This window comes from Atta colombica, unplaced genomic scaffold, assembly GCF_001594045.1.
Source record: "Atta colombica isolate Treedump-2 unplaced genomic scaffold, Acol1.0 scaffold22, whole genome shotgun sequence".
Classification (NCBI taxonomy): domain Eukaryota; kingdom Metazoa; phylum Arthropoda; class Insecta; order Hymenoptera; family Formicidae; genus Atta; species Atta colombica.
The window spans coordinates 180,212-195,974 of record NW_017259316.1 but is presented as its reverse complement, the minus strand read 5'-3'; the positions used below and the strand labels follow the sequence as shown (position 1 = coordinate 195,974).

General features: G+C 33.7%; 3 protein-coding genes across 14 annotated transcripts in view; 2 read left to right on the top strand and 1 right to left on the bottom strand.

Annotated features, from left to right (window-relative positions):
* Positions 1–11,321, top strand: part of LOC108687905 — a 50,376-nt gene extending 39,055 nt beyond the window's left edge. Inside the window, exons 5-10 of the mRNA XM_018193946.1 lie at positions 22–5,457; positions 5,745–6,141; positions 7,071–7,478; positions 9,378–9,579; positions 9,674–9,853; positions 10,735–11,321. Of these exons, the coding sequence (XP_018049435.1) occupies positions 22–5,457; positions 5,745–6,141; positions 7,071–7,478; positions 9,378–9,579; positions 9,674–9,853; positions 10,735–10,920 (6,809 nt within the window). The 3' untranslated portion in view covers positions 10,921–11,321. The remainder of the gene's footprint in view (positions 1–21; positions 5,458–5,744; positions 6,142–7,070; positions 7,479–9,377; positions 9,580–9,673; positions 9,854–10,734) is intronic.
* A 734-nt stretch (positions 11,322–12,055) lies between these two features.
* The window catches only part of LOC108687903, a 10,106-nt gene continuing 6,398 nt past the window's right edge, over positions 12,056–15,763 (bottom strand). For 3 of the 6 annotated variants that reach the window (XM_018193937.1, XM_018193939.1, XM_018193936.1), the window contains exon 2: positions 12,056–12,633. In XM_018193937.1, coding sequence (XP_018049426.1) covers positions 12,056–12,625 — 570 coding nt within the window. In that variant the 5' untranslated portion in view covers positions 12,626–12,633. Of the gene's footprint in view, positions 12,634–13,321; positions 13,349–13,434; positions 13,446–13,484; positions 13,772–15,763 lie in introns of those variants that run through there. The other 3 variants (XM_018193935.1, XM_018193940.1, XM_018193938.1) reach the window with 3 other exon arrangements.
* LOC108687901 (microtubule-associated protein RP/EB family member 1) overlaps positions 13,736–15,763 on the top strand; it is a 6,684-nt gene continuing 4,656 nt past the window's right edge. For 2 of the 7 annotated variants that reach the window (XM_018193929.1, XM_018193927.1), the window contains exons 1-2: positions 13,931–14,099; positions 14,489–14,774. In XM_018193929.1, the coding sequence (XP_018049418.1) occupies positions 14,068–14,099; positions 14,489–14,774 (318 nt within the window). In that variant the 5' untranslated portion in view covers positions 13,931–14,067. The other 5 variants (XM_018193933.1, XM_018193928.1, XM_018193932.1 and 2 more) reach the window with 5 other exon arrangements.

Below are 15,763 nucleotides of genomic sequence, written 5' to 3'. Positions count from 1 at the left end.
AATGTTGTGTCTTTATTTTAGCTGGTGTATTTCCAATACCGGCTACGGAACCTTTGGAGAACGTAGAAGAAAATAACACACGCCAATTTAATGAAGTGCAGACGGCCGGAAGTCGAGAATATGTGAAGGATCCGCCATTAAGTCCACCACCTTTAACTTCGACTTTTCCACTGTGGCCTACAACTGACGAAACATTATTCGATATTGTACCAGATGCTCTGGATGGAACTTTGAGACTAGACGATTTTAACTGGAATGACGATTTTAGTGACATCAAATCTCGAGTATACAGACAAGTAAGCTCCGAAATAGAGGAGCATCTAGGAAATATTCTTCGACAAGCGGGCAGCATGTCTGTAATCAAAGTATACGACATCAATAAGGAAGGAGAAATAAGATTCAGAATAAGTCATCCACCTCGAAATGCACCTGAAGAGAGTCAGGAATACATCGAAGATGTATTACGAAAAAATAGTAATATGATCGGAGAATATCACCTGAACAGACTTCATGTAGGAAAGCTTATCGATCAATGTGAATATGGCAATCTCGAATGCACCGGAAACTGTAAATATGATTACCCTTCTGGCATATTTGTATGTACCTGTAAATTAGGAGAAATATTGCACCATGATGGCAAAACTTGTGTGAATGATAGTGATTTGAGTAATGTCGAAATGGATGATGTAATGCCACAATCTACCACGGAACTAATTAATGATTTTCAAGGTAGAAGCAGAGATCCAGGCGCAATAGACTTCGAACCCAGACATCCTAATACTTGGAAAAATACGAACTTCAAAACAGGTTCGGCAGAAACAGACACATCGACGGCGAAGTCTAAAACAAAAGATATTAATCCTGAGCAATCTGACATATCAATAGAACAACAGACCGAATTTACACCAACGACAAAACATTCAGTTTTTAAAAATGATGATTCCCATTGGAATCATGAATATGTACATCATTCGAAGGAAACTATTGAAACAGAGTCTCCCATTAAAACCTCCCAAGAATCTTTTGCTGAACTAAAACCTACTTCTGAATCAAAATCTACAACTGAACCAGAACCCAGTATTGAACCAGAACCTAATGCTGAGCCAGAACCCAGTGCTGAGTCAGAATCCAGTGCTGAGCCAGAATCCAGTGCTAAATCAGAATCCAGTGCTGAGCCAGAATCCAGTGTTAAACCAGAACCCAGTGCTGAGCCAGAACCCAATGCTGAGCCAAAACTCAGTGCTGAGCCAGAGCCTACTGCACCAGAAATTATTGTTCCAGAATTCACCGTTAAACCAGAACCAGAATCTACACCTATATTATCCGCTACTATACTAAATCCTGCTTCTGAACCAGAGCCAACTGCAAAACCAGAAATTGCTCCTGAAGTCGAATCTACTATTGAAGCAGAATCTATTACTGAAAGAGAATCTACTGCAAAAGTGCCTATTACAGAATCAGCAATAACTATCAATGAAACAGACAGTGAGATAAAATCAAAAACGGAATCTCAACATTTAACAATAGAACCGTATTTGGAATCAAAAATTGAAATATCTGATCGACCTGAATTTTCTGTTAAACCGATGTCTCATGATGATATTTCTGAATCATCTACACAGACATCATCTTCGGACGATGTTGGTACAACTAATGTATTCAAATCTCTTATTGAATTAACAGATAAAAGCGATAATTCCAAAAACAATGAAACTCCTATCACAACTGTAAAGCCTAATGAAAATTCAACAGACAATGATACACCCTTACAGATAATACCTTTAATATCTAAAGATATCAATGATAATGTAGATACTAAAACAACAATTATACAATCTTATAGTAAGAATGATGAAATTACTGAAAGTACAATTACCGAGGCTGGTCTTACTACCTTAAATTATAGAGATTTAAAACAAAATGATGATGTAAATGTTATATCAGTCAAACCTGAGAATCATGCGGAATCAGTCACAGAACAATTTACAGAAAATCCTAATCTTCAAGAAGATAAAGAAAATGACTCTACTACAAAAACAAATTTTGATATGAATTTAAGTAATATCCAAAATGGTTCTGCGACTAGTGAACACGATTTAACAAAACAAAAATCAGACATCGATTTAAATGTTTTTGAACAAGTCAGTTTAACTACTGCAACAATTACTGTGCCAGTCACATCAGTAGAAGAAAAAACAGAATCGACTACTAAATTCATCAATAACGATAAGCATTCATCGACAGGACATATCCATACAATAGAAATAAATGGCATAAGTAATAGAAATCCAGAAACAAATAATTATACTAAAGTACACGAGACAACTACGATACCAGAAACTACTCCAATTGACATGTTTACTCAGCCAATACTTGGATATCGGGAAGAATTTGTACCTGAGCCCGCATTGCAACCAAATACACCAGATTCAAGCGAGAAAAATGTCATCGAACATATGCCGACAACGGTCTTCCCTAAAGTACCGGAAAATTTTGCTCACAATGTCGAGCCACTCAGGGAACCTACCGTGAAATCGGCGGATGACGAACATATCATGTTGATACCAAAGTCCGAGCAACCAGTAGAGATACACGCGATAATTCCAGAACTCATTCCAGAACAAGTCACAAATAAATCTCTGAAAGCAGAAAATTCGACAACAAAAGAAAACAAATCTATAGAAGATACAACCTCGATCGATTCATCTAAAATACATACTAATGAGAATATCGTTCCTGCGAGCAATAATAAACATGTGGTACGCCCTGATGAAATTCAAGAACATTTAACGAGTCACCCTCTTCACCCAGCGGTATTTCCAGAAAATTCGGTAGATCATTTCACAGGAAAGTCAGACGATCGACCTGCTGAGGATATGTCACCATTCTTACCGGACGTTCATAAAGAAAAAGAAAGTCTAAAGAAACCACGCCTAGATAAGGACGAGCAAGATGGTCCTAATCCTTTTGAAACTCATATCGATGATGTTATAACACATCGACCATTAACACGTAATAGTGCAGACAGAGTAAATGAAACCAAAGATTTATTAATTGACGTTATTTCTAAGAATAATGAAAAGAAGATAGATATCATAAAAGAAACACAAAACCATGAAATAAATACGACAAATGACATAGGCAACAGCACACATACTAACAATACAGAAGCTAAGATTCTAAACGTATCACATCAAAATAATACACTGAAATTAGTCAATAATGACGGAACAAAAGACGGCATTGCAGATCAGCAAAATGGCGAAGATAAAGAATTGAAAATAATCCCATTGACAGTAGAAGATAAATCAGTAGATTCAATTTCTCAAACTACACTGCAACCTATAGATAAGAAAACGGAACCTGAAGTTGTAATTTCCGCTGGAAAGAAAGTACAAGAAGTTGAAGATATCACGATAGAAAGCGGTATGACAAGTTCAGAGAAACCAGAAGAAAACGCTGTCGAAGATCACTACAACGATATTACGGATGAGGCTTTATCAAAAGGATATCAGCACGATAATACCGGCATTCCAATTAAAGTTATAGAGTCATCCAAAAAAGCAGTTTTAAAGGACACTGATCCTATAAAAGTTTCTTATAATGGTCCTTATTCGTCGTTAACTATGTTCGATGTCATAAAGAAAAAAAACGAAACGAACGAAAAGATATTTTCTGATACGACACAAAGTCCGATGGTTACGAAAACCGATGGAGTTATAAATCAAATGGAAGATGGTAGATTGACTACACAAGAACCTGTGTTGCCTATAGAAATTCAACAGGAAATGTCTACGACAACCGACAAAGTTGAAACCACGACTGTAATCGATAATGGAAAACATGAAGAGAACAATACGGATCCGCCGAATGTTGGTCAATCCGACGAGAAAGAAGCTGTTACAGCACAAATGACAACAACTCAAGCCACGCTGGAAACTAAAACTACAGCTCAGATCCCAATCTTGCCCGAGGAGTTGCAAACGACAGAAAGTGATATATTATCAACAACATTGAGTGAAGAGGTACCGAGTGTAGACAAGAAAATGGAAACTACTGACAAGACAGTTTCAACGGATGATGCTAGCAATGCAACGAAAAAAAACGAAGCAGAGAGTGTTGTTATACCCAGCAATGTAATGGATACATCGGAAAGAAACATGGCAGCGACAACAGTGTACGAGAGTAACGTCAGCTTAGAAACTGACCGGAAAATAGAATATGATAAAAATGGGCAGATAATTGAAAGTGCGACGGAAAGCATAAAAATTGAGACTATTCCTATGATGTCCACGATAGGAAAAGATATTGTAGGTGGCGTAGAAGGAACTTCGTCTATGCCTAACGATGTCACCACCACGGAAGATGTCAGACCGGTCACGGAAATGTTGGACGACACGGAACCTATGATAGATTATAGAATATTGTTCACTACAGTTCCGCCAAGACCGATATTGCTTGATCCGGAACTGTCTGAAGAGGCGCTCAAAGTAATACCGCTGGAAAAGAGTCAGGAAAGCAAGAAAAAACCAATTGATAAGAAGGGATTTGATAAACATAAATACAAAAAAGAAAAAGACCTGAGTCTGGAGGATCAGAATGAAGACAATGTTTTGACGGAAAGGTTCGATCAGACCATACTTTTCCAAACGGAACCATCGACGATTACGACTACAGAGGAACTGCATGACAGTGTGGTAAGCTCGGATATATACCCAAATGTACCCAGATTCACCGTGGCTGATAAGGAAGGCAACATCGTGCCCATATCGAAATGGAAAGATACAGTGGTTAGAACCGAAAATAAAGATTTGGTCACAGAGACAAAGCCCAAAAATTATCCTAGCTTTATACCTGTATCAGAAGAGATAATAGAGTCGGTACCAGTCACGGAGCCCTACATAATCATGCAAAATTATACTCGTCCCATGATCATAACGAATGATGCGGAAAAAACGACTGCAAATGAGACGACAGTCGAAAGTCAAACTAATACAAGAGCAAACGAAACGACTGAACAAAATACTTTTTTTTCGGATCAAGTATTCAGCGACCACGAAGAAGCGAAAATAGATCACATTAAGGAAGAGTCGACTACGCAAACGTTGAAGGTAGAGATCGAGAACACCACAGCTAGCAGTCCTTCGGAATTTCCATTTCCTGGGAGCCTCTTGAAATGCTCCACAGGTCAATTTCAATGTGTTAATGGAACGTCTAGGAACGGTGCGTATTGCATCCCACAGTCCGCCAAATGTGACTCTGAAAATGATTGTTCCGACGGCTCGGATGAGTGGAACTGCACAGCAGAAGATTGTTCGAGTAACTTTCGCTGCGCTAATGGACATTGTCTGAAGAGGCACCTTGTTTGCAATAAGATAGTAGATTGTGATGACGGCAGCGATGAACATAACTGCGAGAACTGGCAGTGCCAGGCTGATGACTTTAGATGCCCAAGCGGTAAGTAATTGAGTACAATTGATATACAATATGCAAGAGTAATAATAGAATAATAATGGAAAATAATAAAGTTTCAAATTCTTGATTGTTTGTTAAGACTTCCAAAAATTTTTTAATTTTGAATAAAATATTAGTAGAATTTTATTACATACCTATACAAAAAGATTTAATAAATCTTGAGCATATTGCTAACGAATAATAAAATTCAATAATCATAATGATTGAGATATCTCAAATAATAATTCTTATCAGAATCACGATAGAATTATGAAATTTTACGATTGTAGGAAGATGCATTCCGGGATTATGGCGATGCGATGGTCGGCCCGATTGCGAGGGACATCAGGACGAGTACAATTGCACGGAAATTTGCGGAAACAATGAATATCTATGCCCAACAGAAAAATGGTGCATCCCACAAGCGTGGCATTGCAACGGAGTTGCCGATTGCATTAATGGGGAAGACGAAAAGTTATGCGACTGTACCTTAGATCAATTCAAGTGTCAAACCGGTGGATGCATCCCTCTGAATCAAGTCTGCGATGGCATCGAGAATTGTCCAGATTATTCAGACGAATGGAGTTGCCTAATTGCCAATATTACTGCAAATCGAAATCTCACTAACGCGGAAACGGATAGCAACACAGCGAACGAAGCAAATCGCGTGCCATTTTTAAAGATAAGGTATTTAAATCATACCAAATAAATATAATACATTTATTATTTGTTTTCTTGATTTCTAAATTATGTTTATTAATTCGAAACACGAACTAATAACGTACTATTTTATTAAAGAAAGAAAAAAAAAATTTAATAAAATGTGAAATGCTTGTGCAAGCCTCCACAGTTATTGGTGCGTAAAAAAGTCAAATCAATAATTAAAACTTAAAATATTATTCAATATATTAAAAACATACAAATGTTTCGATCTTAGATTTAGATCTTCTTCAATGTAACAGTCAAAAAAGTATAGTAATAAAAAGATGAACAGGCTGTAATCTCTTCTCCTGATAGCCTTCCAATGTCGAAAGAGTCAAAATAGATCTAATAGTATTCCATAAAATAAATATTAATATAAAATAAATCCAAATATTTTTGCACTTGAAATAAGATATAGATATATTTGCCCTTTAAAAGAAAAAAAGCGAAGATGCCGAATGGCAAAAGTGCAAACAACGCGAACAGACCTACAATAAAACGAAAATAAAGCAAGAAGAGAGATTACGCTTTCGCGCAAAGTGATGTAAAACCTCACAGTAGCACACAGCACCTTAAACACAGGACGTTAAAAAAGCACTTAAAAAAGTAGCAATGCCTGTAAGCGCTTTTGCAGCTGTGCTATTTGAAGTATAACAAGAAAAAATAATTATAAATAATCATTTTTAAAAAAATCTTAATTATTTCATTAGCTCGAAATGAATTAATATGAGTAATGTATTAATGTATTAATATACGAGTATAAATATAACTTTTTAGGAAAATTATAAAGACGTGCTTATATAAATAAAAAAAAGTTCTTGAAAATATTGGGAAACAATGAAAATAAATATTCTAAAAATTAATAATAAGTATTTCATACTTTGCAATAAAAAAGATATAAAATTTCGATCCAGACAATATAACGGCGACTATCAACTAGTCTGCTCGGACGGGTGGAGCGAAGAATTCAGCGATTCCTATTGTCAAGCTTTGGGATTCGTCGGATCTGACGAGACACTCGAATCGTTCGCGTGGGATAGAAGCCAGAAAATCCTAAGACTAAAGACAAATCCTAATTATCGCCTGCCGCTAGTCATGAACTTAGAGGAAGTGGGATTCTGCGTCTCAGACAAAGTTATGCAAGTGTCGTGTCAGGAATTCACTTGTGGTCTCCATGCGGAAGAATCGACGGCAAGGTTGATAGATCCTCCTGAGCGATGGGCTAGTACGGCCTTGTTGAAGAAATCGGAAGAAGGGACTGTTTGTACAGCCAGTATAATCGGCCCTATGCATGCTCTAACTAGTTATTCCTGCATCTATAGGTAATTTGATACAAAAATGATTGTACGAAGTTATTTATAAAGAGCAGACAAACCATAAAAGATTAAAAATGCGTAACGTTTTCTTAAGAGGATCTTAAGGCCGTTTGTATTACCGATTAAATCATAATTTTTGTATAACAATTACTTTTTTCCTCTTTTATCCTTTCTAAGAAAATCCTTTTCTAGGATTAAAGTATATGCATTAATACATGTCGATGAATCGGAATTTTTGCTGCGGATAAAAAATTTCTTAAGATTTCAATTTCGAAGATTTCAATTTTTTGTCATTCTCGATATAAATTCCATCTCACAGACACGTATTAATGCGTATATTTCAATAAAAGAATTTTCGAATCTGAAAAGAAGAAAAAATTAAGTAATTGTTACACGAAAATTACGATTTAGTCGGTAATACAGACGGCTTTGGAATCCCCTTAATCCTTGTAACAAAAATTTTTATGAAAAGGTACAAAAAAAATTATACAGATTGAGACAAGATATCTTGGAAATTTTTAATTTTTTATAGATATTCGTAGTGAAACATAAATGAGATTTATCTATTCTATCTTAATTAAGTCAGAATCAGACTACGCATTGAAAATTGATTGAAATTTGAATGAAATGAATCAAAATAATAGGAGCTAAAATTCTTTTACCTCACATTTAAATTAAATGTGAGGTGGTTAAATTTCAGTCTTCAATCTTCAATTTTAATCTTTAATGCGTATACAGTCTGATTCCGGTCTTAAGGGAATCTTAAAGCCTGTATTACCAATTAAGTCGTAATCTTTGTATAACAATTGCTTTTTTCTTCTTTTATAGATTCGAAAATTCTTTTATAGATTCGGAAATTCTTTTCCAGGATTAAAGTATACGCATTAATATGTGTGGTATGGAGTACTTCTATGAGTTTATGCTAAAGAGAGAGTGGAGTTTATGCTGAAAACGACAAAAAATTTTTCTTAAAATCCTCGCACACTAATCCTGAAATTGGATCCCGGTGAAATCAAATAATTTTCTCATATGTTATCTGCTAAATGCTAAAACAAAATTATTACAAAATATTAGCGCAAAAAATGAACGGTTTTCGTGTTCGATTCACCTACAGTCACTGACATCATACCATAAAATACTTCCAATAATTTCTAAACGACTGATCTAAAATGGATAAAATTATAGTGTTTTGAAAAGGCCTCAACAAGGACTATAAGAAAATGAAAGAAAAAATGGGGAATCTCACTTAAAAAATTCGAGTTGACTTTGCCCTATTGGCGACGCCACCCTAAGTCAAACTGATGAAACCAGTGACTAGATCTTTTTAAACTCTACAACTTTTATCTGAAATATTTTTTTATAAAACTTATAGTTTTCCAGATATTTTGCCGTTTTTTAAGAAAAATTTTTTGTCGTTTCGATATAAACTTCACACAAACACGTATTAATGCATATACTTTAATCCTAGAAAAAGATTTTCGAATCTGTAAAAAAGAAAAAAAATAATTGTTAGTATTTTATAAATAAAATTATAAGATCCTTGACAGGAAAATTTTTACGAAAAATTGCATAGATTGAGACAAGATCTTGTTAAAAATTCATAATTTTTCATAGATATTCATAATGAGACGTAGAGTGGCGTTGTTTGAAGACGAAGGATTTCTTGGTTTTTCAAATAAATGATGCCATTCTACGTCCCATTATGAATATCTATAAAATTATGAATATCTATAAAAATTTCTAAGATCTTATCTCAATTCATTGTTGCAGTTTTTCGTAAACATTTTTCCACCAGGGATCTTATTGTATAATTTTATTTCGATTTATAAAATAGAATATTTTATTTTTAACATAATATGTAACACATTATTGTTAATACATAATTTTTTACACTTGCTCCAGTAGACACAAGGAAAAGAATGGATGGCAGCTTTTTACCAATGGAAATATGTTAAAAGGAAACACTGTTAAAAATATCATTCCCTATCCTCGAGTGAAATATAATCAATTCCTGTACAATAACGACATCGCTCTAATCAAATTAGGAGAACCATTGGTATTTTCCAGAAATATTAGCGCCATATGTCTTCCCAAACAGCCTATCCAGGTATACTTTCAATTAAATTTTCTGATAAGGCTATGTGTATGCTCATTGTTTAATTAACACATTCCTGATTTCTATATACATGATGATTTTTCAGCCGGAGCAAATTTGCGTAACAGTAGGATGGACATTCCCTAGGAACGGGGAAATGAATTTACAACAATATCTCAAATTCATGCCTCTTCCATTGAATAATTCCGATAAGTGTAACGCCACGAGCCATTATGCAGGATTCATCACAAAGTACGATATATGCATGGATAAAAACCCTTGTTACGTAAGTTTGACAAAAAATGCAATTTTTACATTTCTATAATTATTTTAAAGAAATAATAAAACTTTTAAGAAACTTCTGTATCCGAATATATTTATCTCTTTAAGTAGGTTTTAAGGGCATAAAACACATATATTAATATTTACGCTTTAAACAAATTACATACATGTGAAAGTTGTGTTCATAACATTCTGTTTTTATTGAGCAACGCATTTTCATAGATTATTTATTTTATTTCATATTAGTTTTATTGTTTATAAACAAAATTTTAAAAATAACAAAAATTTAAATCTGTAAATTTTTTTATATAAATATTTTAAATACTAAAAATGACTTATGTAAAATTTCATTGAGATTCATGAATTAGTTTATAACAAATAAATATTTTGTTTATTCACTGTACAATTAATGTCATCTCAATGTAACTTTACATAAATTTTTGAATTCATAAAGTATTTATATAAAAAATGTACTATTAAAAAAAATGAGATTTTTATCATTATTTTATAATACATTTTTATATATTTCTATTAGAGTACAAATTTTTAAAATATTATTATATTTTTTATTGAAGTAACTTTTGATCTAGATGGTCATAACTGTCTCTAATTTTTTTGTATTACTTTTAAATGCAATTTAGACTAATCTGTAATTTTTTCAAGTAATTCTTAACATTGCCTTACAATCTCCTTAAATAATCGTATTCAATTAATTCATTGTAATTATAAAATACGCACCATTATATCACATAAATCGTAAATATGCAAAAATTTTAATTTCAAAAATTAATTGAAAAATATATGCAATATCAACAAATTATTAAAAATGTAATTTTAATACGTTGAGAAATTACATATTAATGATAAATCAATTTGTGTTTTTAGAATGACGAAGGAACGCCACTGATGTGTGCCAGTGAATCGCAGAGTGCTTCGGAAAGATGGGAAATCCAGGGATTACTAAGTCATCGTAGAGAATGCTTGGGGAGTCATCCAGCAATTTACTCAAGTTTGGAACCAGCGCTCCCATGGTTGCGCGAAACAGTGCCAGCTTTGCAGACACAGAGCTAAATCATTCATAACAATTTATCGAAGATAAAGAAGCCGATACTTCATGTTCGAAGAGAATCACATAGTTTTAATAAGAAAAAGATCGTGATTCTATATATATAAAACTACGACAGAAGAAAAATTCGAATAGATCTCCCTAATTTTCTTTGTGCTTAAAAAAGTCCATATCCATTTACATTCGTCTTCTCTTTTTTCAATTTTAATGTTCCTATTGATAGCACGAAAGATATTTTAATAATTCTCGAATATCGCAATAGCGATGAGTTATTATGAGAAAAACTTAAGTGCCTTTATTGTTACACGACAGATTGCAGAGAGAGTGAAAAACTCTAAAGAATTATGACATTCGTAATGTACGAGAATTATGAAAATCTTACTTGTAATGAAAATCAAAGACAAAATTATACCGAATTATACTTATAATTAAGGAATCATTATGTAAATATTGTATAAAGTAATTGTTTATTATGGATAATGTGGTATAAGAATTTATTAGTTAACGGATCTCTTAAAGACACTTTCTACATTCTTGTATTCAAAATTACTACTTATTACTATTTACACAAAATTATTGCTCCACTTGAATTAAAAAATAATTTTTGTAATATATTTTGGATATTTCCAGTACACTTTATATACAATTGATAAGATATATCTATTTAATTTAATATGAGAGATTTAATATGAGACCAATACATATGCATGTCCAATTACATACGAATCAATAGTTTGTCTCAGAGATCCTAAATAAATAAGGATTTCTGAAATGAACAATAGATACAATTAAACAATAGATAGGATAAATGTATATAATATATAACTATTTTTTAATAAAATGCATTGTTATAGAGATTAAACAACAAAGTATGTTTACACATATACGTAGTCATTGATGAATGCGTATTTTTATATATTTCGAGTAAAAACGGTAAATAAATGTATTTTAAACAATTCTGATATTTTCTTTCATCACTGACAATCGCTTTTAAAATCCTTCTCTATAATAAATAAATTAAAAGATAAATGATAAAAATGATTTTGCATTATAAAAAAATCAAAGCAACAATATTAACTTGTATTAATTAAAACATAATATAAATTAATCGATATTTAAATAAACCAAACAATTATCTCATTAATCATCTGTCTGTTTCTTCGACTTAGCTGCTACTTCTGCAGCTGTAACTGCATTATCTAAAATAATTAATGATTCTGATATACTATTTATAACTGCATTATATTTAGACAGCAGATCATGTACATGAGCATCCAACTCTTTGGAATCTTCGTAAGCTTCGAGATACAATAGTGATAGTTTGTTGAGTGTATTATTTAATTCAGGCGCATCTTTGATACGTTCTGATTCCAACATAGGCATGAGTTCCTGTACTTTGTTTAACAGCTTGTAGTTCTCTACAATCTCTGGCTCCATTGTCAACAACAGCTGTGCTTTAGCACTGGTGGGTATATCAACATCTTCACAAGTAGGCTCCAAGTAGCCATTTAACTCTGGCAAACGTTTGATAAGCGCGTTTGGTTTTTCTCTGCCTGATAATGCTGAGCTGATTAATGAATTGACGTCTGTGAGTCGATCGATAATAACGTTTGATGGTGCAGGATCATCGATATTCATCATCTTACCAAGCCCATATACTTGTTTCTCTAAATTAGCAATTCTCTCTTCTAGCAACTTGACAGACGACATCTCGAGAGCTGAAATACAAAAGCATGAACCCTTATACAAATTGCCATTAAAGATTAATCTATAATTAGAGTTCTTTGCTTCCTGTTTCTTACTTTTTATCACTTCTTAATCTAATCTATGTATACAACGTACTCTTTGCTTTATTTTTACCTTTTACTTCTTGCTTTTTTTCCTTTTACACTTTAATTTGATTTCTTGTTACATATCTCTTCAAAAATTCATCAACTTTATGTTTATTTCATGTAATAGAAAATGAAAAAATAGGATACTAAATAAAAAAAACAAGAAATAAAAGGTGATAAAAAAACAAAAGAAAGATTAATTATAGATTGTAGATTAGACTGTTATACCTTGCCTTTTATTCTATTTTTTTTTTGTTTTTTGTTGCTTGAGATAAAAGTTGACGAACTTTGGAAGAGATAAGAAACATATGATAACCTGAATAAAATAATCACAAAGAAGGAAAAAAAGCAAGAAACAGAAAGTAAAAAGCATATTATAGATTAGATGCTTCAAAATACAAATAGACAGATGAGTCAGTAGATATATGTATGAGTCAATTATTCTGATCTTTATTACCCTTAAAAATTATTTCTGTTATTTATGCAATTAATTAAATAGCACTCCTTGTTAATCAATTAAATTTCTTTAAAAAAAACTAAATTTCATTAATGTGATTGTTCACTGATAGCATACATTTACAGTTTCAGAGTAAAATCTTCCTCGGAGAGGACGAATTTTGGAATGTAACCTTAGCTATATTTTCAATAAACAATCAAACAGCAGAGAACACAAAAAGTTTAACTTACAGAAAATTCCCGTAAATTATACAATATTTTCTGATAACTGAATCACTTACTTGTCGGAAAAAATCCAAGTAAACAAAGCCAGAGTAAATTTGACAGAAGTCAACAAAAGGTTAGAGGTTATTCTTATGCGTGGGTGGGGAAATTACTAAACTACAGGGAAAAATATTGGAAAAGATATTGATAAGTCACTAGTCGAAGAAACAGGGCTTTCTAGTGATATCGCCGTTGCTTTCCTAACTTTCTCTCTGTTCCGGCTGCTCCGGGAGTTGACTATCTATTTTCTCAGGTGATCCGTGCCGCCACGCTAGCCAATCGCGCTCGAAGAAACCGTTACGAGTTTCCGTTGTGTATGCGTGTTTGAACGATCTAGTACACATTTGTCATCTGCGTGCCGTGAACTACTCCCGTGTGCGGTGTTACCCGTGTTTTCGCGATCCTCGGTAAGTTGTACACGGAATTCAAGGCGGACTGCGCCCTTGCGAGGTATGCGATCGAAGGAGACGTTTTAACGAGCAGGCAACGACGATGGCAGGTCGCACGAGGTCACCCAAGCGGCGGTTGCGTGCATCGAAATCGCGAGAATAAAGAATGCCGAATATGTCGACCGCGACAATTTCGTAGCAAAAAAACCGAATGGAATGCCGTCCGTCTTGGGATCTCCTAAAGTTCGATCGTTGATCGTATTATTCCGCCCGTTGACTTTATTTATATTGAATAACGCGCCGAATTGCAATACAATCGTGATTTTAACATTCTTCTATTTTCTAGGGTCTGATAATCATGATAACCTGCTCCTACGTTAATTTCTACATCAGTGTAGATTAACTTTAATCTCGGTTTAACTTACTTTTTATCTTTTAGTCTTAAGAAACAGGAAAAGATTTAAAAAATTAATGAAACCGAGATTAAAGTTAATCTACATTGTAAAAATGAACATCCAGACTTAAGGCTGATTACGGCTCGTTGCTATGCTAGCATCTTGTTATTGCATCATTTGACATTGTTAAAATATACTAATACTTCAACGTCTAATCTATTGTTCTATGCCTTCCAGTTATAGCAAATTGAGTAACATGGCTGTTAACGTGTACGCTACAAACATGACATCGGACAATCTTAGTCGCCACGACATGCTGGCGTGGGTGAACGACTGTCTGCAATCTTCGTTTACCAAGATTGAAGAGCTCTGCACTGGAGCAGTCTATTGTCAGTTCATGGACATGCTTTTCCCAGGCAGTGTACCTTTGAAAAGGGTGAAGTTCAAGACCAATCTGGAGCATGAGTATATACAGAATTTCAAAATTCTCCAAGGTGGCTTCAAAAAGATGAATGTGGATAAGGTAAGAAATTTCTGCTTTCTCTTTCCACTAGCTCTGACAAAATTTAAAAATAGTAAAGAGGTCTGTTCGCGTTGCTTGATCTTTGTGTACTTAGTGTCTTTGCTTTTTCTTTCTTCAACACCTTTTAACATATATTTATTTCATTTTGAATACAAAAATTTTGGGGGATTTTTTAAGCAACGCAAACAGACCTAATATGTGACAAGAGACTTATCCATAAAATGATTAAAATCCATAAAGATGATTTTAGACAAATGTATAAAAGGTAAGCCGTTGTGATACGCGCGATATAAAACTGCGATATTACTTCAAGATCGCATTGCCCCGCATGTAATAGCATAACTTTGTGCGAGGCTGGATGAAATCATAATGATACGACCATGGAAATGGTTCAGGTAATACCAGTGGACAAGCTGATAAAAGGGCGCTTTCAAGATAACTTTGAGTTTCTACAGTGGTTCAAAAAATTTTTTGACGCAAATTACGACGGACGTGAATATGACGCTTACGATGCGCGCGGCTGCATACCGCTAGGTTCTGGCGTGGACGGAACGCACACTTTATCGAATCCCCAGTTGGTACCTTTGCCACCACAATCAAAACAGCCGCAAATGCAACAAAGACATATACAGCAACGTAACATCGTCCCGCGGCAGCAACAGGGTATTGTTGCAGTCTCGATTTTACATGGCCGCTTCTTGCATGTGTTGTATGTTTAGATAACGATATTTTTGCAAGAGCGATACTACACGTGTACAGGCACATGCACATGCAATTTATAGTGCAATATTATATCTCAATTTATTTGAGCCACATTATTTCAAGTTTGTGTGCATAAACATGTTACAAGCTGTTTTTACAATGTTACATGCAAACACGCACACTTCACGTTACATGCACTCTTTAGTTTTACATGTCATTCAGATTTGAAAATCTAATGCAGAAATCTATAGAAGATGTATAGAAATATTTTAATTTATATGTAAATT